Genomic DNA, 20,013 nt, shown 5'->3' on the forward strand with positions numbered 1-20,013 from the left:
TTAACTGATAGATGGAGTTACTTTTTATATCGGCATGGATGCGCCATCTTGTGAAAAGCTGTCAGTAAAGTGATTTTGTTTTTATTTGTTATTATTCAATTTTGGAGACTCTTTAGTTTGTTAAATCAGTTTAATTATGAGTTCATTTCTTGAAAACGAAGCTGAAGAGTCAGATAATGATTATGATTCGGATGAAGTTGCACGACATCCTCGTAAAAAGCGTGCCAAGCCAACCCAAGATTCCGAAGAGGAAGAGGAAGAAGGTAATGCGCTTGTTTATTTAATTTGGATTTTATTAGATCTTATTTAATAGATTTGTGTGTTAATCTATATCTTTTAAATCAAAATTTATGTACAATCGTAATTTCTAGATGACGAGGAAGCCCTTAGAAATGAAATGAAAGACTTGATCAATGACGAAGAAGAAGAAGAAGAGGGTGAATCAGATGATGACGACGATGAGGAAGGGGGCAAAAAAAGAAGCAGAGATGAAGAAGAATCGGAGGAAGATCTCGATGATGATGATTTGGATCTGCTTGAGGAAAATTTGGGTGTAAAATTATCACGAAAGAAGAAATTCAAACGTGTTCGTCGTCTGATTGATGAAGAATCTGATGATGAAGGTGAAAAGGATGAAAGAGAAGCCATCGCTAATGAGCTATTTGATGACGAAGACGGTGAACAAAGGCCTAAGAATGATCGCCGACGCCGAGGTGATGAAGAAGAAGATGATCGTTACAGGGCTTTATCTGGCTCGGAAGAATCCGATGATGAAGGTAATTTCATTGTCGATGACAATGATGAACCAATCTCGCGACCAAGAAAAAAGAAAGGTTACCGATACAATGATGAAGCCATGCAGCAAGCTCAAGATGTTTTTGGAGTTGAATTTGATTTCGATGATTTCCAAAATTATGGTGTTGAAGACGAGTACGAAGACGAACAAGATGACGAATATGAAGAAGAAGAGGAAGACGACGGAGAAGGAGGAGCTCGAATCAGAAAGAAAAGTAAAGCAAAGAAAAAATCCTCGCGTAAATCAATTTTTGAAGTCTACGAGCCAGCTGAGCTTGAAAAAAGTTTCCTTCAGGAGCAGGATAAAAAAATTACCACAGCTGATTTACCTGAAAGATTCCAACTACGAAGTACCCCTGTTACTCCAGCTGATGATGGAGAAATAGATGAAGAAGCTGACTGGATCTATTCAAATGCGTTCTCACAGCCTACAATTACTATACAAATTCAAGATGCAGCTCAGCAAGCTGGTCGATCGCTAGAAAGAGGACCACTTGCAGGTAAAAAGCCTCCAACAGCTGTACCAAAGATTAGAGAAACTCTCAAATTCATCAGAAATCAAAGCCGTGAGGTTCCATTCATCCAATTTTATAGAAAAGAATATGTTCGACCAGAATTAGAGATTGATGATCTATGGACAATTTATAAATGGGATGAAAAGTGGTGTCAACTTTTACAGCGAAAAGCTAATATGAAAAAATTAGTACTGGATATGCAAAGGTATCAAGGAGATTTAATTATCGCTGATCCTGATGCTCCTTTACCAGAAGGTGCTAGAATTATTGGTGACGCTGACATTGAACGTATTGATAGAGTGAATAGCTTCGACGAGCTCAGGGACTGTTGGGTCCAATTTCAACTTTACTATGGATCTCTGTTTCCAGCTATGAAACAAGCTAAAGCTGAAGCAGAAAGAAAAAGGCGACTTGAATCTAGACTTGAAGGCGGTGAAGAGGGTGATCAAGTGCATGAAGAAGAAGATGTAATTAAAGATAAGATGTCATCTCTCAAGTTGATTCAAAGAAAAGACTTTTACACTGTTTGTCAAGAAGCAGGAATTTTAGGACTGGCCACAAGGTTTGGTTTAACTCCAGAACAGTTTGGTGAAAATCTTCGTGATGCTTATCAAAAATATGAAGTTGAGCAGATACCTATAGAACCTGAAGAGTTTGCAAATGATTATATCTGTACAAGATTTCCTGATGTGGAAGCAGTTCTTAAAGCAGCTAAATACATGGTAGCTCGACAGTTAGCTTCTGATCCTATTGTTCGTAAAGTTACTCGTCAAGTTTTCTTTGAAAGAGCGGTTATTCATGTCAAACCTACCAAGAAGGGAATGAAAGAAATTGATGAGAGCCATCCCTGTTTTACCTACAAATATTTACGTAATAAGCCTGTTTCTGAATTTTCCAACGAACAATTTTTGCATCTGGTAATCGCTAAACAAGAGGGCAATGTAACTGTAAAAATAACTATGGATAAAGCAAATGTTAAAGGAAAAGACCCAAATCCAACTTATTTCGATGAGATTAAAGCTCTTTATCAACGGGTATGTTTTATCGATTTGACACTCATATCTTTTTCTCTGAAATCGTCGTAATCTTTTATTTTGTTTATTTTAGGACGAATTCAGCAGCAATGTACAAAAATGGAACAAACTTAGACTCGAAGCACTTGAAACTGCACTAGATAAATTTCTCTACCCGTCGTTTGAAGTCGAGCTTATCGCTAAGCTAACCAAAGAATCTCAAGAGGGAGTTATAAAGGTATAAATTAATACTTTAGATTTTGAAGTCTTCTATGTACTAATTTTATGTGCTTCAATCTTTTAATTTTTCAGAGAGCTTCTAAAAAGCTTTATGATTGGCTAAAAATTGGACCTTATGTCCCAAATCCAGAAGTAACTGAAGATGAAGATTTTGACATTCGTGAAGGTTTACGAGTTCTCGGATTTGCCTATGCTCCTCAAGATGAAAGTCCTAGTTTTGCTGTTCTAGTGGATGGTGATGGAGAAGTAGTCGAACATCTTAGGCTTCCTAATTTCATGTTGAGAAGAACAGTGTATGCAACCGAAAAAGAAAAAGACCTTCGAGAAAAAGATAAAGAAAGGTTGAAAAATTTTATTCTCGACAAAAAACCGCATGTTATTTGTGTTGGTTCAAAAGATTTGACAGCCAGATATCTTATTGATGAAATAATGACAATGGCTCAAGAATTACACGACGAAGAAAATATTCCGGTTATTCCTGTAACCCTGCTCGATGATGAGCTTTCAACTGTATATATGAACTCTAAACGTGCCATGGCTGAATTTCACGATTTTCCACCAGTCCTTCGTCAAGCTGTTTCCCTAGCCAGAAGACTCCAGGATCCACTTATTGAATTCTCACAACTCTGTACTGCTGATGAAGAAATTCTTTGTATGAAGTATCATTCACTTCAAGACCATGTTCCTAAAGATGAATTACTTTCAAGTTTACAGCAAGAATTCATTTACAGAGTGAATGAAGTTGGAGTTGATATCAACCGAATTCTAGTTCATAATTATACATCTCAATTACTACAATTTGTTTGTGGGCTCGGTCCGAGAAAAGCAGCCGCTTTAGTAAGGAACTTGAAAAAATCACCAACTCCACTTTTAGAAACAAGAACTCAATTAATGGTGAATTGTGGGATCGGTGAAGTTGTTTTCCAAAACTGCGCTGGATTTATTAAGCTTGATACCGCTCAACTCAGTGATACTGGAACTGAAACATACATTGAAGTTTTGGATAGCACAAGGATTCATCCAGAAGCTTACGATCTGGCTAGAAAGATGGCTATTGATGCTTTAGAATACGATGAAACCAATGAACTTCCATCTGCTGGTGCTTTAGAAGAAATTATGGAAAATCCAGAAAACCTGAAAGATCTTGACTTAGATGCATTCGCTGAGCAATTAGCAAAGGAAGGATGTGGTAACAAAAAAATTACATTGTACGATATTAGAGAGGAATTGAATCATCCATACAAAGATTTAAGACAAACTTATAAGTTAACCGCTGAAGATTCATTCCATCTTTTAACCAAAGAGTCTCCTGAAACTTTTTATGTTGGTAAGCTAATTATTGGAACAGTTATCAATGTATATCGTCGTAAGCCTTTACAAGGTTCAACTGATGAAAACAATCCAGTTCGTAACGATGAAACTGGTCTCTGGATGTGTCCAGTTTGTAAAAAGAATGATTTTGATGAATTGAATGAAGTATGGAATCATTATGATGCTGAACTTTGTCCGGGTCAAGCAATGGGAGTGAGAGTAAGATTAGATAATGGTTTAGTTGGCCTGGTGCCGATTGAAAAAATTAGTGACCATGAAGTAATCAACCCAGATGAGCGTGTTAAACCGGGAATGACGGTTCATGCTCGAATAACCAAAGTTGTCGCTGATAAGTACTTCCTTGAGATGACTTGCCGGACATCAGATCTTAATGATAGGTCTTATCATTGGCGTCCTCCCAAAGACTTTTATTATGATTTTGATGCTGAAGATGAAGATTTCAAAGAAGAGGAAGATAAAAAGAAGAAAAAGGCTGGAAAGCAGAATATTTATAAGCGAATCATTGTTCATCCCTCTTTCCATAACATCGATTTCAAACAGAGTGAACAAATGTTAGAATCAATGCATCAAGGAGAAGCAATATTCAGACCTAGTTCTAAAGGCCCAGATCACTTGACACTTACTTGGAAAGTTGCTGATGGTATCTATCAACATATAGCAATTTTAGAAAAAAACAAGGACAATGCTTTTAGTCTTGGTCATCAATTAATTATCGATGGTGAAATTTATGAAGATCTTGATGAAATTATGGCCAGGTATATTACACCAATGGCTAGTTTCGCTAGAGAAATAACATCATTCCGACATTTTAAAGGAAGTGTAATGGGAAATAAAAGGGAGGCGGAAAAAATCCTCCTCGAAGAAAAGAAAAAAAGAAACACCATCGTTTATATAATTTCTGCCAGTAAAGATTTTCCCGGAAAGTTTCTTCTTTCTTATCCAAACAAAGAAGGAAAGGTAAGCTGATATAATCAATTTATTCGTCCACTTGTTATTTATGAAAAATTATGAATTTTAAATAATTAAAATCACCATTCATCAATTAATTAATTTTTCAGGTAATTCACGAGTGGCTCTCGATTAAACCCATAGGGTTTAAGTATAGAGAGGAATATTTTAGACGATTAAAAGATGTGATTAAAAGGTTTCAAGAAAATTGGTTTACTGGTAAATCTCTGGCAACTCCTCTTTTAAGTGCTCCATCTCAAATGTCACATCAACAATTAACATCACCTGCCCCAGGATTAAGATTCCCAACACCACAGGTAATTATTGTCACATTTAATCTTCAATTAGTTTTTATTTATAAATTATTCAACTTGATTTTAAATCTAAATTATTCATTAGGGTACTCCGGTGATGGCTTCACCTTTCCATGTACCTTCAAGTGCTGCGGCAGCTGCAGCTGCTTGGAATAGAGCATCAACAAGTATGCCACCTCCTCGACGAACTCCAACTCAGCAACGAACACCCAGTTCAATGCCTCCACCGCCTGATCCTTGGGTTAAACTTGTTCAACCCGGTACTCCATCACATGCTACTCCTGGAGCTTCGTCCCAAATGTCGATCAGTCCATCATATTCACCTGCAAATAAAGGTGATGCTACACCACTTTTGGATGAATGGGCTTGAATAATTAGATGAATATGATTTTGTCTAAATTTAATCATTGCCTTTCTCCTTGATATTGACATAATAATTTAAATTCAAAATTTACGATCATTCAAAATATTTCAAATCTAATTATAACTTCATCGCCTCAATCATTGAATCATCCCAAAAATACCATAAATAAAATATTATTTCACGGCAGGATGTTAGTTTATTTCTCCGATCTTCCTTGATCTCGATCTCGAATTTGAGAATCGTCGCTTTTAATTAAAATAAGCTAAATATTTACAGTTTACACAGTTTGGCTTTAAGTTTAGTCTAGTTGTTAAATCATGATTGCAAAATATACTTTTAATATAATTGTTATCAAGTTAACACTAATGACTTTGATACATGCAAGAGTTAATTAGCATATAACGTTATTTAACAAATTAAAAAATTTTAATAAGGTTAGAAAGTATCAGAGAGTAAATGTTGATTAGTTTAAAACCATTTCAATTCTATTGTAATATTAAAACCAGCTTTACAATAAAATTGTAAATTTGTTGTCAGCTAATACCATTAAAATATTGAAAACTTCATCTAAAGCTGAAGCATGGGTTTATCCGAATGTTAATTGTGCAAATATTTGAAGAATAAGATCTCAAATCAGATGATTACTGATAAATATTACGATAATGGAAGTAAAAATGATAATTTCACAAAAAAAAGAATTGAATAAAAGTCAAACAACAAAGGCAATTCCACATGCTTGATGATCATATGTTCAAAAATTGCTGCTTTATTTATTAGAATGTCATTAATTACTTGTTTGATCTTGAACATACAATTGAAAAAGATATTCAAATAATAATCATGATGATATTAAGGCAAGAATATGAATAATTTACACTAAATTAGATCAAAAATCAAAAAGATGAGAACTTACAAACAATGAAATGTCAAATCAAAACAAATATCAAATTATAAAGGAGATAAATGATTGTGTCATCTGAAGCTGGTGAATCTAAATGATAATTGAACATTTGGCCTAATTTTTGATTGATTAAATATCTTAGATTTTATTAGACGTTTTCAAGTGACCTGCGGTCAAATGGCGCCCAATTATAGCGCGGGTTATATCTTTGGTTGCTATCTACATTATTGTGTTGTGCATGCAATTATTACACGGTCCCCTGTTATTATTTGAAACACTGTCTTTTCTTTCGATTAATTGCATGTTTATCATCATGGTTAAGGTTTTTAATTAAATTAAAGTGATTTATTTAGATAATTGTGATAAAAAAAAATTCTTCACTTTCCTGGTTTTCCGGAGTGATGAACAATAACACTGGTTTATCCTCATCATCAACGTCCGGTTCAGGTTCTTTGATCTCTACTCTTGTCACCTCTATCAACCAAATACCAATTGAAATACTGTCTGACAAGAGCCTGTTTGACAGTATAATTGGTGATAATGATTTGTGGTCCATGGTTGGTGACTCTAAGAAATGTGAGATTCTTGATAAATGTTTACCCAATTCTTTCGATGCTCAAGAGAAAGAGGATACCATTAGGTTATTGTTCAATGGTCAGTTGAAACGGTTTGATGACAATCCATTAGATTATATCTATTTTCAACTTAAACTTCAACGTACCTCTCCTGATCTCTTGCGAACTTATGATGAAGTCAATAGACTTAAAAGGCGAGCTTATTTAATCCAGGAACAAAAATACCAATGTAAATTGCTTACAGAAATTTTAACCAAACGTCGGATACTCTTCGAAGCAGCCGCCAATTCATCACCCTATGGAATAAGTCCTGTCACATATCAGAAAGTCAAAAGTAAATTAATTCCCAAAAATGGCAACCTCAGTCTTCGTAAGAGGAGAAAATTACTCCTCAGAGCTCGCAAAGTCAAGGAAAGATATAAAATGGAAATTAAAAGATTATTCCCAGAAGATCTTGTTACTTCTGACGACGATAGTGATCTGGAACTAGGTATGAAATTGACCATCTTCAGAATCCAGCTAGAAAGAGAATCTCTAATACAAATGAATTTGTTAAATTTATCGCCTAAATTTATGCATATTGCTCAGATTGTTATCATAAAACAGATATTTTCATCCAGGCCCGTAGAATTTCCATAAGTTCTTTGTTTCAGGCAGTTCTTTGTTGATATTTATTTACTGTATCTAGTATGCCATTAATGTAGTGAAAGACTTAAAAAACGCTAAATTTCTAGCAGTTCAAAATTATGGTAGATGTTTTCAGTTTAAAAAAATTATGATCATTGCTTCATTATATCTTGTAAAGGTCTTTTTGTAGCTTGATTCCTTCATGAAGCTGGTTATTTTCTTGCAAACTCTTTAAAATTTATTATAATTTTCTATTTCTAACTTTTTCAGATGTCAAGCCTTTGCGTACAAAAGCTCTTCATGATGACTCAATTAATAAGACTGGTCCTCTTAAAGCGTATTGTGATATTACCTCTTCTCGCGATGAATATCTCAGCACGATGAAAAATTTCAGGAGAAAAAGAAAAGCACTGCAAAATAATGAGAGTGATGATCCCGTTATGGATTTCAGCAATATTACGTTAAGTGATATAATTTCCCGAGTTGCAAATGACTCAGGAGATGATATTTGTGAGAAAGGCTTGATCGCCGGTGATTTAAAATCAACTTCTCCTTTCACTCCAAAGAGTCCTAAATTACTTTGCAATTCAACGTCATCGCTACCATTAAATACAACATCAACTTCGGCAACAACTTTAACATCAATCAATCGTAAAAAATCTAAACCATCCTCATCTGCAACATCTTCGTTATCATTGTCATCTCCATCAATTGTCACACCTTCTACAGTATCCACTTCTTTGTCATCTTCCGTTCCAGTAAATAGGATAGTTTCTTTATTACCTAACTTATCTTCGGCGCCTCTGCTTTCCCGTCAATTGTCACTCCAAATGTCAACTTCATGTCAAACAGGCCTAGGCTCGTCTCAATCCCTTTTAAGCAACTTCGAGAGTCTTTCACCACCAAAGAAGAGCCAAAGCACAACCATTCTAAACGTCAATTCCATTAAAAGAGAGCCATTGGATATTTTTGACTTCGATAATGATTCACCACCACATTCATTTCCTTTACCACCGCTTTCACTTTCTTCTTCAACAACTTCTAATCCAATTCCTGCGACATCTTTCTCATCTCTCATATCGCAGCCTCATTCGCCACACATCAGTACTTCTCTTCCAAATGTAGCATCAATAGTTTCTAATAGCATTAACGATACACCGATCAATACCAACACGATTTTAGCGACAACAATAGCATCAGCAGTAACAGCAATTGCAACTACTTTAGCAACAGTAACTTCTACTACTACACCTTTATTAATACCAGCAACAGCACAAGCAGTGACAACAGCAACGACTATACCCGCAACAATGGCAACCTATGTGCAACAGCAGCATCCACATCAGTCAAAATCACAATTAACTCCAATAGCTGACCAAACTATCTTATCAACTTCTAAGTCTACAGGTGAAGCCCTCCCAGCATCATTTTTCTCTCTTATTCGAGATATATTTTATATAAGTGCTTCAAATGATCGAAAATTGACTTTGCACAAATTAGAAGAATTAGTCAAAGAAAAATTACGTCTTTTGGATTCGAAAGTCAGTTGGAGCTATGAAATGGTTCAATCTGCCATGAATTATTTGAGTGAAGTTTTTCCTCCTCCTGATATGATTCCGTTAGTCGACTATAAAGAGAAAAATCAGTTATGGCAATGGATAGGTGTTAATAGAGATTCAGATGATATTTTGATTCCATTGTGTAATGATTGGTTGGAAGAAAAGGACAAGAAGAAAACGACCAGTTTAATGGATCCTTCTCAGCCTGTTCCACCAGCTATTTGTCCGACTAATTGGACTGTGAGACCTTCTACTGAAGAAGAAAAGAAAATTTATCGTGATCAAGAAGATTTGAGGTACAAGAAACCTCACAAAGCTTTTACATTCACAATACATGGGTATAACAGTGTTGTTGGACCAGTCAAAGGATGTGGAATCGGAAGTGCATCACCTCACGCTGCTAGTCCCAATAAAGCACGTGAACATTCACTTTTAGTGAAGGATAGACCACCTTTTGTAACACTTCTTAGTCTAGTAAGAGATGCTGCGGCTCGCCTTCCAAATGGTGAGGGAACTCGAGCTGATATCTGTGAGTTGCTCAAAGATTCTCAATATTTATTGCCAACTGTTTCCGACCAACAAGTCAATGCTATTGTCAGTGGAGCTTTAGATAGGTTGCACTATGAAAAAGATCCTTGCGTTAAATATGATGTAAATCGTAAAGTATGGATATATCTTCATCGCAACAGAACTGAGACGGAATTTGAAACGCTTCATGGAATCCAAGTCCAGGCTGCAAAAGCCAAGAGAAGCTTTACTAAAAGTCAAAGAAAAATTTGTTCCTCGTCTATAACTCAAACTCCTTCCATTTCAACTACCATTGGAAATTTTTCTCGTATAAATGTCACAAATTTCTCTGGTAAACAGCCCAGTGCCAAAGTAAACAAATCCGCCCTCGGTTCATTAACCAAAACTGGTGAATCTCAATCTAATACAAACACGTCTACTGTTTTGACCTCCTCGTCAATTCAACCAACTCAACAACAAAAACCTCCACTGACTTCATCAGTGTCACTAGCAGTACCTACACCCGTATCTACATCTGTATCAATACCAACAACAGTATCAACAACAATGTCTACATCAGTACCTGCATCAATGTCAACATCAATACCTGCATCGATACCAACATCAACAACAACGTCAACATTTTCATTAGTATCATCTAGCAATCAACAACCAATCTCATTCCTTTCTAGGAGCACTCCACTCAAAGCTTCATCCCTACCTTCACCTAGTTCAACCAACTTTAATTCAATTATTCCAAATTTATCTTTAACTACATCGTCTGGCATTACACTTAATTCAAATCCTATTTCTACTCTTACTACTTCTACTTCCTCATCCAATACCCCAACTACCACTACTTTACCAAATATAAATTTAAGCTCGTCAAGTTTGCAACGTCTTTCAGTCGGCACGTCCACCTTGAAGAAAAAAGCACAAAGGTTAAAACCTGTTAAAAAAGAACCTGAGCAAGTTGAGCCAACTTCGGTTTCATCTAATATAACTGCTAAACCAATTAGTTATTCTAGTGGAACAATGACCATTGCTCCGATGCCAGCATCAAGTCAACCTCTGCGGGGATTTGAAAAGATCATTCCAAGTCATACGGCTCTTGCATCACCCAGTCAAGATACATTTACATCATTAATTTCAAGTGAGTCAGGATCTCAAGTTAAACAAATAAGACCTGCTAAATCTGTCAACTCAACAATGAAAGTTACTTCAATAATTTCCTCTTCTGTGGCGAATACTGCTAAAAATATTGATAATGTTCAACACTTCCTTAGTCTAACAACTAAAACAACTTCAAGCCTTCCTAGTAATATAACAATTACTTCGTCTGCAACAAAACCCATTGCACCTAAACTAGGATCAAGTCAATCAGATACTCAGCAAATTATTTTCCCTTCAACTCCTGGTCAAACAATTTTTGGTAAATCGATCTTGAATCCATTTGAGCCTAAACAACCTGTTACACAAACCATACAATCCTCAAGCCAACAACAAGCAGCTTCAGGAGGGCAACATCAAATTTTGAAACCAATCCTTCCCGCTCCTATTCAGTCACAATTTCAACAGCAGCATCAGTCAGATAAACAACCAGTTACTAAACTCACTACAACCAAACATCATCAAATACAAACTCAGTCTTTAGCACAACAAATTATCACCTTACAGCCTGCTTCAATCGCGGCAACAACTCAGTCACAACAAATCACCATTTCGAAGCCGTTGCAAGCTCAACAAACAGCTAAACCACAACAAATTCAGATTCATAACCAAAACATCAGTTTGGCATCCGCTGATGGTAAACAAGTAAATAAAACTAATCCAACTCAAATAACTTTGCCTAAGCAGATTCAAATTCAAGGTGGCTCATCAACTAATTTATCAACTCCTACCCAAATTAGTATACCTACTAGTATGCTATTTGGTGCAAGACCAGGTTCTGTTGTACTAGGTAAGTCTCCTGTTGAATTGATTTATATTCATAATTTTCCTTATTAGATGATAAAACTAACTTTATTTTAACTATTATTTATTTAGCAACTCCTGGCGGTAAATCATATATGATGGCAACAAGTGGCGGTTCAATTGTTTTACATCCACAAGTCAGTGGTGCAAATACTATGCAAACGACGACCAATGTCTCTGGTTCTACTACTGGTGTAACCAATGCATCAACAACTTCCCTGGCCGTGCGAACTTTGCAAGGTATCAGAGTTATTCCTGTAACAACTGGAATTCCTGTTCAAAGAGCTACTGGTTCCTCTTCCTTATTGGGACCAAATAATTCATCTCAAACTCCCGGTGTTGTGCCACCTCACCACGTTGTTGCTCGCATCATTACAACCAATCAATCTCCTCATGGATCTGCGACACAAGCGCAAATTGTAATACCTTCAACTTCAACCATTCAACCAATTTTATTAGCCTCTCCTCAGCAGTTACCTAACCCTAGTGAATGAGTTTAATAATTTAAAAGTGGTGTTATTGTTTATTTTTTCACTTCTTGTCGCCATTCATTACTTTTTTATCATTCTTTTTACTGTTGATTATAAGAGGTGTAAAAAGTTCAATCGTTATTGACTATGAGCTTATGATAGGATATAATTTATTAGTGTTATCAAATTTTCTTTCTACTGAATATTCTCTCATTATGAATGAAAGAAGTGGAACAAAATTACTGTTAACCATGAAACAGTTTAATTGTGTTGAGCTGAAAATATCGCAATCACCTTGATGAAGGTATTCACATAATTTGACCAACATTATCAAAAGTTTGTCAAAAAGCATTTTATCAATTTTTAAATTGAGCATATCTCGAGATTGATGTTAGGTATCATCGTACTTGATAACTGGAAAGGCAGAAAAAAAATAAAAACACGAGAGACGCAAACCACTGAATAAACTTCTGGAATTGGAAGGAAAATACTCTTTGAATTAAGAAGATACCAAAGCACTCAAATCAGCTTCAATTTGGCTGAACCAATTTTTGCTGTTCATACTTTTTATCATGTTTTTGAATCACTGTGATTCGATTGGATTTAAACGCCGATCATTTATATAATTGATCATCATTCTTCATATTGTTCGCCCTTTGATTTAACAAATGGTGTTAATCAGCATTACATCGAGAATTATTTTTAATTCTATCATCCTTCAGATTCACAACTCATTTTCAACAAGCATTTTTAATTAATGTGCAAAATCGACTGCGTCGACGATTTAAATGATGGTGATAATACTGATATGATAACTAAAATCGCTGTCATCACTTACAATTATCAAATCCTGTTACATTCGGATATTTTTCTTCATATTTCCCTAAAAACTTGTCCATAATTTCCTCCTTTCTTCTGGAAACTTCAACTTTCTAAAGTCTCCTTTTTCTTTGTAATCATTTTATTCTTGATTGAATGTTTTTCACAAGAAACAAACAAACAAATGTAACACTCACAATCAGCAGTGTTGTGTTTAACCAAAACTTAATTACTTTTGTTGTAAATAGTATTTATATAGAGCACACTGTCAATACCTGTAAATACATTTACTCTACCAAAATGATGTAAACGTAAAAAAGTAAACAAACAAAAAAAAAGAAATAACTAAACCCGATTCAATTTAAACCAATTGGCGAATGCATAAGAATCATTAACAACTTAGAGATGAAAAGAAACGCAAATCCGTAAAACAATCTTGTTTATTTTACCTTCACAAAAATGTTTTCAATTTTCATATTTTTCTTGATTCGTTTATCAAAAAGCAATGTTTCAATAATACAACAATCAATGATAAAACCAAAGCACTTTCTTTATTCTCACAATGGATGCTTGAAAAATGTTGATCAATTCACTTTAATGTGTGTCAATCTGGTTAACCTTAATAATCTTGATAGTTATTAAATTTCAAGTTTATTGTAGAAGAGAAAATCAGTAACTTTTGGAGAAACTTCCATTGTAATTGCCAGGCCAGCGTCACGAGCAATAAAAGTTCGTGTAACCAAAGCGACTTGATATCGATGGTCAAAAGCATCAGACATGCGATCTTTACTTCCATTGACTTCAACCGAAAACTTGGTATTAGTTATTTTAGTTATGTACATACCGAGCATCACTGGTTTCTTTGATTCATCAGACTAAACAGTTATTGGAATTGGATAATACAAAATTAAATTAATCTGATCAGTCATAAAAAGTCAACAATCAAAATCTTACCTGTTCAATATCAATATCAATATACATTCGCTGTGGCGGTGTTTTTGCTATTCCCCAGCTTTCATCATCACCGTAAACCCAGTCATAATTAAAGGTTACATTTTCAACGACAAGTTTCAATTGAATGGCTCCTATTGATTCATTGTGACAAATTAACAGGACAGGTTCTTGCGATAATTTGACCGATTCCATGCCGTGAATAAAGCCTCGTTTTAAATACACATCACCAAGAAGTCTTCTCGGCAAACGAACTGGTTTGGTATCATCGAAACCCATTTTACCGACCATTTGTTTGGCCCAATCAGTTTGATCTTTTCCATTTATACATTTACCTAAAACTGGGTTGTTAACATTAGTTAGTCTCTGGTTGGACTTGCAATTGAACACAGGCACAAATAATTCTGTAATTAAAACTTACCTATTGTGGCTGATATGATGATTGTTGTCAATACAACTGCTGATATGATGATATATTTCATATTGGTTATAAAGATGATTATGTTAGAAAGAATACAAGTTTTTCAATTAATTAAGATTTAACAGGCAATCGGTTGAATATAAAGAAAGATGAACATTTGATCAAGTTTGGTTATTTTGTTGGACAATTGATTTACTCTGGTTATCTTTTTGATTTGATCACAAAACAAACTTATCATCACTCTTTGTTCGTCTTCATCAACTCTTTTTTATCTTCCTGACGACCCAATTGAATTTTAATCAACCGTCTTGACTGATCTGTCTTTATACAAAATTGATTTACTCAATGAATGTACACAAAAGTCAACCATAAAATATGAGATTATCAATGAAGAAGATGATGTTGATGATTTACTGGTCAACTTGGTAAATAATTTTCCATTTGACTCTGATGATAAGGAAATCATAGATCATCAACTTGCAAGAACAAAGCGGAAAGTTAATTGTAACGTGTTTCTGTCAATTCATTGGAAACCTATTTAGCTTCCGCTCAATCATTTATTAATTTTAATTCCTTCCTATTGTCATCTTCCTCTAATCATGGCTTGTTACATGATTCATCAGAAACTGACCGGGTCTATTTGGATCACCAATTCTTAACATCATTTGAAGTTGTGCTTCACTTCAAAATACATAGACATACAAAGTTTAATAATTTACCTTGTTTTGATGCTCTTAAGGTTTTCAAGAAATATAAGTCAATATTTAGATTCTGAAATTGTTACAGTTTATTGTTTTGTCATAAAGATAATCAAAATACAATTTGTCTAAGCAAAGCTCCGTTCAATTGAAAGTTAAAAAACAATGTTATATTCAATGGTTGTCAAAATAGATGTCCAAGTATCATATTAACGGTCAAGTGTTTTCTTAGACAATATAAAATTGATGAACCGATTTAGGGTTTGTCTTTGAATAATGATATTAAAAACAATCATTGAAAATACCAAGTATAATGGTATAAGTAACGATTAAGATAGTATAAAAATATCTATGCAAATGCAATTGTCCAGTTATAATGTTGATAGCATAAAAATATGTAATAGAAATAATAATAGTCAATAATGGATAAGCTTGAAAATATAACTGCAGATTATTGCCTTTTGGTTAAGATGTAACCAAAATTTCCCCGGTACTTGGATTGCTGATTGCTTGGTTTGTTTTTGGAACGATTTCTTTTAAACTGTCTTCGCCATTCTTGACGATTTGAATTTCTTCATCTCCATCTTTGATTGTTTTCAATACCTGTTTATCTTTACAGTCGTAGAAATCTTGCAATGCTGAAGCATAAGAAGTTTTAACAAGATTTGTTGATCCTTTTGGTAAAACGCCTCGTTCTTCCAGTTCAGCAGTTGATGGTGATATGAATACTTCTTCAGGCCATAACATTGCTTTTTTACCTCCCATGTAATCAGGAACATTGTCCAATCCGAGGAAGTCGTCGATGTTGTTCGGATTCAGAAAATGAAATTTATTCTGATATTGAGGGGGAAACCATGATTTAACCAACTTGAGGATAGCCATAAGAAGCCAGGGAATCTCGTAAACTGCTAGATATTGTAGAGAGCCTGGGTAGTAATTGAGAATAGCTTTAACGGCAAAAAAGTCCAATTCAATTTCCACATGAGAAATAGATCCTCTTCTGGCATCAACAACCAAACCAATACCATGCCCGTTGCGAGCTGCTTGACGTTCAGCTCGTTCAATCATAAACACAATGTACCGTTTAATCATTGGCATCCAGCCAGAAAGAGCTCGATGTCTTTCAATTCGTAAATATAACGTTGTAATGTTGTTTTTATCCTTATAAAACTCATGTAATTCGCCAACTTGAAAAATTTCCTTCGGAAAATCATCACGAGTCATTGTGTTCACACCAAAAGATTTACGCCAGCGAAGACAATCGGATAACATTTTAATGGCATCTTTAACTTTGCCATATCTTTCATCGAGAAATCTCTTAACATAGGCATCATCACGGATTCGCTTCAAGTCACATTCATCAAATGCATCCGGATCAGTTGAAGATTCCTCCATAATACGATTCCTGATTGTTTCAATTGCTTCCTTTTCCTCGCTCGTTATCTCCATTGCTACCTGTGTTGAGCTGGTCATGTTCTGTGATAAAAAAACACAACAACAAATAAACAGTTATAACAGGCAACACTAAACAGTATACAGAGATTAGGTGTATCACAGAGGGTTTATAGTAAGTCACTAATTAGATGTGGTTTCAATGGAGGTTGACTTGGAAGTGATGTTCGTTTAAAAAAACAACCGCTGCAGAAATAAAAATTTAATGCTAATGCTCAAAGTTTCCAATGCAAGTTAATGTGATGATGTTTTTAAGTGTAAACTGGTTCCTAGAATAAGGGAAGGGGAAAAGAAGAAAGTAAAATAGAAAGGGAAATTATAAATTAAATGATAGTTAACAAATTAAATTAACAATTAACTAGGCAGACAAGATACAGAAACAGCAAAAATGTAATGTAAAAACCATAGGAAGTTACATGTGTTGGTATGACTGATTAGTTCACTCCTTTGTCTCTGGTAAAAATCGTCTGATCATCAGCTAAAACAACCAAGTAAAACAAATTGAAACAGTAAACAGCAAGAAATTATAATTTTTTGTTATAACAACAACACCAATGAATAGTCCATTAATGGTCAACTGTTAATTATAAACTAACTAGAAATTGCCTTAAATAGCTTTATTTTTATATCTATTTCCTCTAGCAGCTAAACACTCACTTACAGCAATGGCTGGGGTTGGAACATGTAAAGTTTAAATCTTGGGCTTTGGTTACGATTATAATCACTAGTTTGTCCATCTTAATTGTCATTCATCAACCGGAATCAAAATGTCAACCATTCAGGATTGATCATATTAAAATAAAACGTTGATCGATCAAGATTTTAATGCTCAAAGTAAGTGAAAAAAAATGTAAATAAATGATTGAAATTGTTCATTTTTAAATATCAAGGCCAATCAAATGAACATTAGCTTGTTTACATCTTGAAAATTGATCAGATTTGCAAATATAGAGGTTGGGAAACACTGAGTTGATTTAATTTCATGGTCAATCAAATGGTTGGCCAAAGTAATTACTCAATTCTGGAGGCAAGTAAAGTGAAACTTTCCATTAATATCTAACCTGATCCGGTTCAGATGAACAATTTAACCAAAAAAACTGCAACTTTAACCCAAAGTTTGAAGACCTTTGAAAATTGTGACCTTGCCATGAATTGAAACAGTTGATTCCAACAATATTACATTCAATTGAATCAATTGAGATTTAAATTTATCAAATGTCATCATCAATAACAATTCAACTTTAACTTTGCTCGGAAAGGTTATCAAATATGATCTAATTTAGTTGCATAAATGTTTAAAATGATCATTATTCATGATCATTTGATTAACGTAAGATGTTATTAAAAATCAGTGATAATTATTTTGTTCATAGTAAATTGTTCAAGGCTTTTAACTCTTCTTAATTGTGAAACTATTCAATGAATGCGAGATTTGATTTGATTTATTCAAAAACAAACAATTTTCCTTGAAAATTTTAGTTCCAGGCTAATGGTTAATCAATTGACTCTTACATCGATTAACAATGGTTAATCAATGTGAAAGTTGACAATTGACTCTGGAAACATATTCGTCTTTAACCATTCAAAGATGAACCTGCGATAGTCTTGCATTAATAAGCTAAATTGTTCAGGTATCTTGCCGTTAATTATTAAAACCGGTTTTTGTGAAATGATTAGTTTCACAATATTTCATTTGTAAACATTGGAAAATGTAAACAAACCAAGAATTTGGGTAAAAATTGATTGAATCTGTAAATAGTCTAACCTGGTTCATTGATTGGCCTTGATTAACATGAAGACAAATTTTCAACTCAATCAACTATCAATTGACGTACATTTAGTAATTTTGAAATCATCGAAAGCTCAAACCAAATGTTTATATCAGATTTCCTGAAGCTATTACAAAAAATCTGTTGAACATGCAATCAACTGATTCCTTTACTAAAACTGTGAATTATCTGGTTTAAAGGTTTAGCTAACCAAATTGAAGTAAAGCATACTTACTTTGGGTAAAAGTAACCAGATCGATGGATTATTGGTTAAACCGGTAAAATGGGTAACTGTGTGATTGATGTTAACATGAATCAGGATCAGGTGATTGAAGTAGAAATGTACATTTCTAATGAAAAGTGATTCATTATTGATTCAATTTTCAAATCATTTACAATTTGTTGATTGTTTTTATATTGACACAGCTAAACTGGGTTACACTGTAAGTTGAAATGACCAACAAAAGGTTTTCAAGCAACATTAATGATAATTTAAGGGTTTCTCATCATTTCTTTCTCGTCCCATCCATTTCAATGTTAGTCTTGAACCTTACTTTTGTTTTTTCATGGACATTCATAATAGCATGTAATATCAGGAAGGAGAACCAGAATTGACTCAGAATCATTTCCATCCATTTATTCAACCCAAAGTATAATTTAATTTTGATCCACCTAGACTTAAAAAATCGATCGCCAAATACATTAATAGACTTGGATTGAAGCGCAGACTCTACAATTATTGTATTGTCAAGGCTTAACTGATCATTATATGACCAATTAAAGATGATATGGTTAACAGTGTAATTTGATTGTCTAAATTTAATTCTGGTTAAATCCTAAATCTATTAAAATAATAGGTTTGGGTTTCCTTATTGTTCACCCATCGTTCATCCTTCATCTTCAACCTTAACTTAAATCTTTTTTTGGCTCATGTTTTAAATAGCTAATTACTGATCAAATGATCTAGTTGTAATCATAATCAAGTTAATAAATTAGTTAACCATAAAACTATCACTGATGAATTGATTTTTAATTCACCATCATTTGAAACTGTTTTGTTTCACTTTTCTGGTATCTTTGTGTCTTGACATTTCTTGAAAACCTTCAGCTGCTAATTTCAATAGCTACAGGAATTCCCTTGATCATTTTGACATCTTACAGTAGCTATTGCTTATTAACTATTCACTAATTGTCTTGGTTAATGAATACTTTCTATAATTGTTTGGATCAATGTGAAAAATAATTGTTTAAACAATTAATGGTGAAACCTTTTCCCTTTCTGTTGGCTGAAAAGGCCACATCAAGTTTACATCAACATTAAACTTTAAGGCCAGTTTCAAGGTAAATTGTTGACTCTTATTTATTATTTACAATTATATAAACTTTGGATCAAAATTTCAAAGGTTAAGAAACTTTACCAAAATATTGAACTTGTTTTAATGTAAAAGTAAACAGTAAATTGTTGTTAATAAAAAATAGCTTTTCAGAGTTACCTATCATTTGACCAACTGGCCATCAAAACATTATTTCAATCATTATTTTCTAGACTAATCCTGGTCTCATCAAAAAATTGGTTTAGCCAGCAACCGACTAGGTAATATGTCCATCAGCTAATGCTGTTAATTTGCAAATTGTATCCAAACTATTCAGTTAAAATGAGATTTAGGAATCTCTTTTGAACCTTTGCCGTACAAAACTAACAGCCCTTCAAGTGATTTCCCGGTGATACAATGAACAAATCATGTTGAACTAATTATGCTGCTGGTGAC

General features: G+C 34.1%; 4 protein-coding genes across 6 annotated transcripts; 2 read left to right on the top strand and 2 right to left on the bottom strand.

Moving 5' to 3' along the window:
- Positions 1-74: 74 nt before the first annotated feature.
- Positions 75-5,707, top strand: Spt6 (transcription elongation factor Spt6). The gene is made up of 6 exons (XM_015939577.3): positions 75-263; positions 372-2,344; positions 2,418-2,561; positions 2,636-4,852; positions 4,954-5,160; positions 5,243-5,707. Exons 1-6 carry the CDS (start codon positions 137-139, stop codon positions 5,525-5,527), a joined length of 4,953 nt encoding a protein of 1,650 aa, XP_015795063.1. The 5' UTR covers positions 75-136; the 3' UTR covers positions 5,528-5,707.
- Positions 5,708-6,678: 971 nt separating this feature from the next.
- LOC107371502 (uncharacterized) lies at positions 6,679-13,295 on the top strand. The gene is made up of 3 exons (XM_015939604.3): positions 6,679-7,487; positions 7,895-11,650; positions 11,737-13,295. The coding sequence occupies exons 1-3, from the start codon at positions 6,824-6,826 to the stop codon at positions 12,156-12,158; spliced, it is 4,842 nt and encodes a 1,613-aa protein (XP_015795090.2). The 5' UTR covers positions 6,679-6,823; the 3' UTR covers positions 12,159-13,295.
- An 80-nt stretch (positions 13,296-13,375) lies between these two features.
- LOC107371503 (uncharacterized) lies at positions 13,376-14,781 on the bottom strand. The gene is made up of 3 exons (XM_015939605.3): positions 14,326-14,781; positions 13,908-14,245; positions 13,376-13,828 (listed from the first exon to the last, which is right to left on the bottom strand). The coding sequence occupies exons 1-3, from the start codon at positions 14,384-14,386 to the stop codon at positions 13,592-13,594; spliced, it is 636 nt and encodes a 211-aa protein (XP_015795091.1). The 5' UTR covers positions 14,387-14,781; the 3' UTR covers positions 13,376-13,591.
- Positions 14,782-15,088: 307 nt separating this feature from the next.
- Positions 15,089-18,847, bottom strand: LOC107371781 (motile sperm domain-containing protein 2). 3 transcript variants are annotated; one of them, XM_015939945.3, is made up of 2 exons: positions 18,480-18,847; positions 15,089-16,744 (listed from the first exon to the last, which is right to left on the bottom strand). In XM_015939945.3, the coding sequence occupies exon 2, from the start codon at positions 16,494-16,496 to the stop codon at positions 15,489-15,491; it is 1,008 nt and encodes a 335-aa protein (XP_015795431.1). In that variant the 5' UTR covers positions 16,497-16,744; positions 18,480-18,847; the 3' UTR covers positions 15,089-15,488. The 3 variants fall into 3 exon arrangements, with proteins under 3 accessions (XP_015795431.1, XP_089125542.1, XP_089125543.1); XM_089269416.1 differs by lacking the exon at positions 18,480-18,847 and adding an exon at positions 16,892-17,151; XM_089269417.1 differs by lacking the exon at positions 18,480-18,847 and adding an exon at positions 16,879-17,063.
- Between the last annotated feature and the right edge of the window lie 1,166 nt (positions 18,848-20,013).

Source organism: Tetranychus urticae, chromosome 3 (genome assembly GCF_039701765.1).
Source record: "Tetranychus urticae isolate SD_2017Ah chromosome 3, NJAU_TeUrti_SD_1.0, whole genome shotgun sequence".
In the NCBI taxonomy this organism is placed as follows: Eukaryota; Metazoa; Arthropoda; class Arachnida; order Trombidiformes; family Tetranychidae; genus Tetranychus; species Tetranychus urticae.

Excerpts from the sequence above, each read along its gene's own strand:
- LOC107371781 (XM_015939945.3), bottom strand. The coding sequence starts at position 16,496 with ATGACCAGCTCAACACAGGTAGCAATGGAGATAACGAGCGAGGAAAAG.
- LOC107371502 (XM_015939604.3), top strand. The coding sequence starts at position 6,824 with ATGAACAATAACACTGGTTTATCCTCATCATCAACGTCCGGTTCAGGT. Across the intron at positions 7,488-7,894 it reads CGATAGTGATCTGGAACTAG|ATGTCAAGCCTTTGCGTACA; the intron begins GTATGAAATTGA and ends TAACTTTTTCAG. Across the intron at positions 11,651-11,736 it reads ACCAGGTTCTGTTGTACTAG|CAACTCCTGGCGGTAAATCA; the intron begins GTAAGTCTCCTG and ends TTATTTATTTAG.
- Spt6 (XM_015939577.3), top strand. The coding sequence starts at position 137 with ATGAGTTCATTTCTTGAAAACGAAGCTGAAGAGTCAGATAATGATTAT. Across the intron at positions 264-371 it reads CGAAGAGGAAGAGGAAGAAG|ATGACGAGGAAGCCCTTAGA; the intron begins GTAATGCGCTTG and ends CGTAATTTCTAG. Across the intron at positions 2,345-2,417 it reads TTAAAGCTCTTTATCAACGG|GACGAATTCAGCAGCAATGT; the intron begins GTATGTTTTATC and ends TGTTTATTTTAG.
- LOC107371503 (XM_015939605.3), bottom strand. The coding sequence starts at position 14,386 with ATGAAATATATCATCATATCAGCAGTTGTATTGACAACAATCATCATA. Across the intron at positions 14,246-14,325 it reads CATCATATCAGCCACAATAG|TTTTAGGTAAATGTATAAAT; the intron begins GTAAGTTTTAAT and ends TTAACAACCCAG. Across the intron at positions 13,829-13,907 it reads TTGATATTGATATTGAACAG|TCTGATGAATCAAAGAAACC; the intron begins GTAAGATTTTGA and ends ATAACTGTTTAG.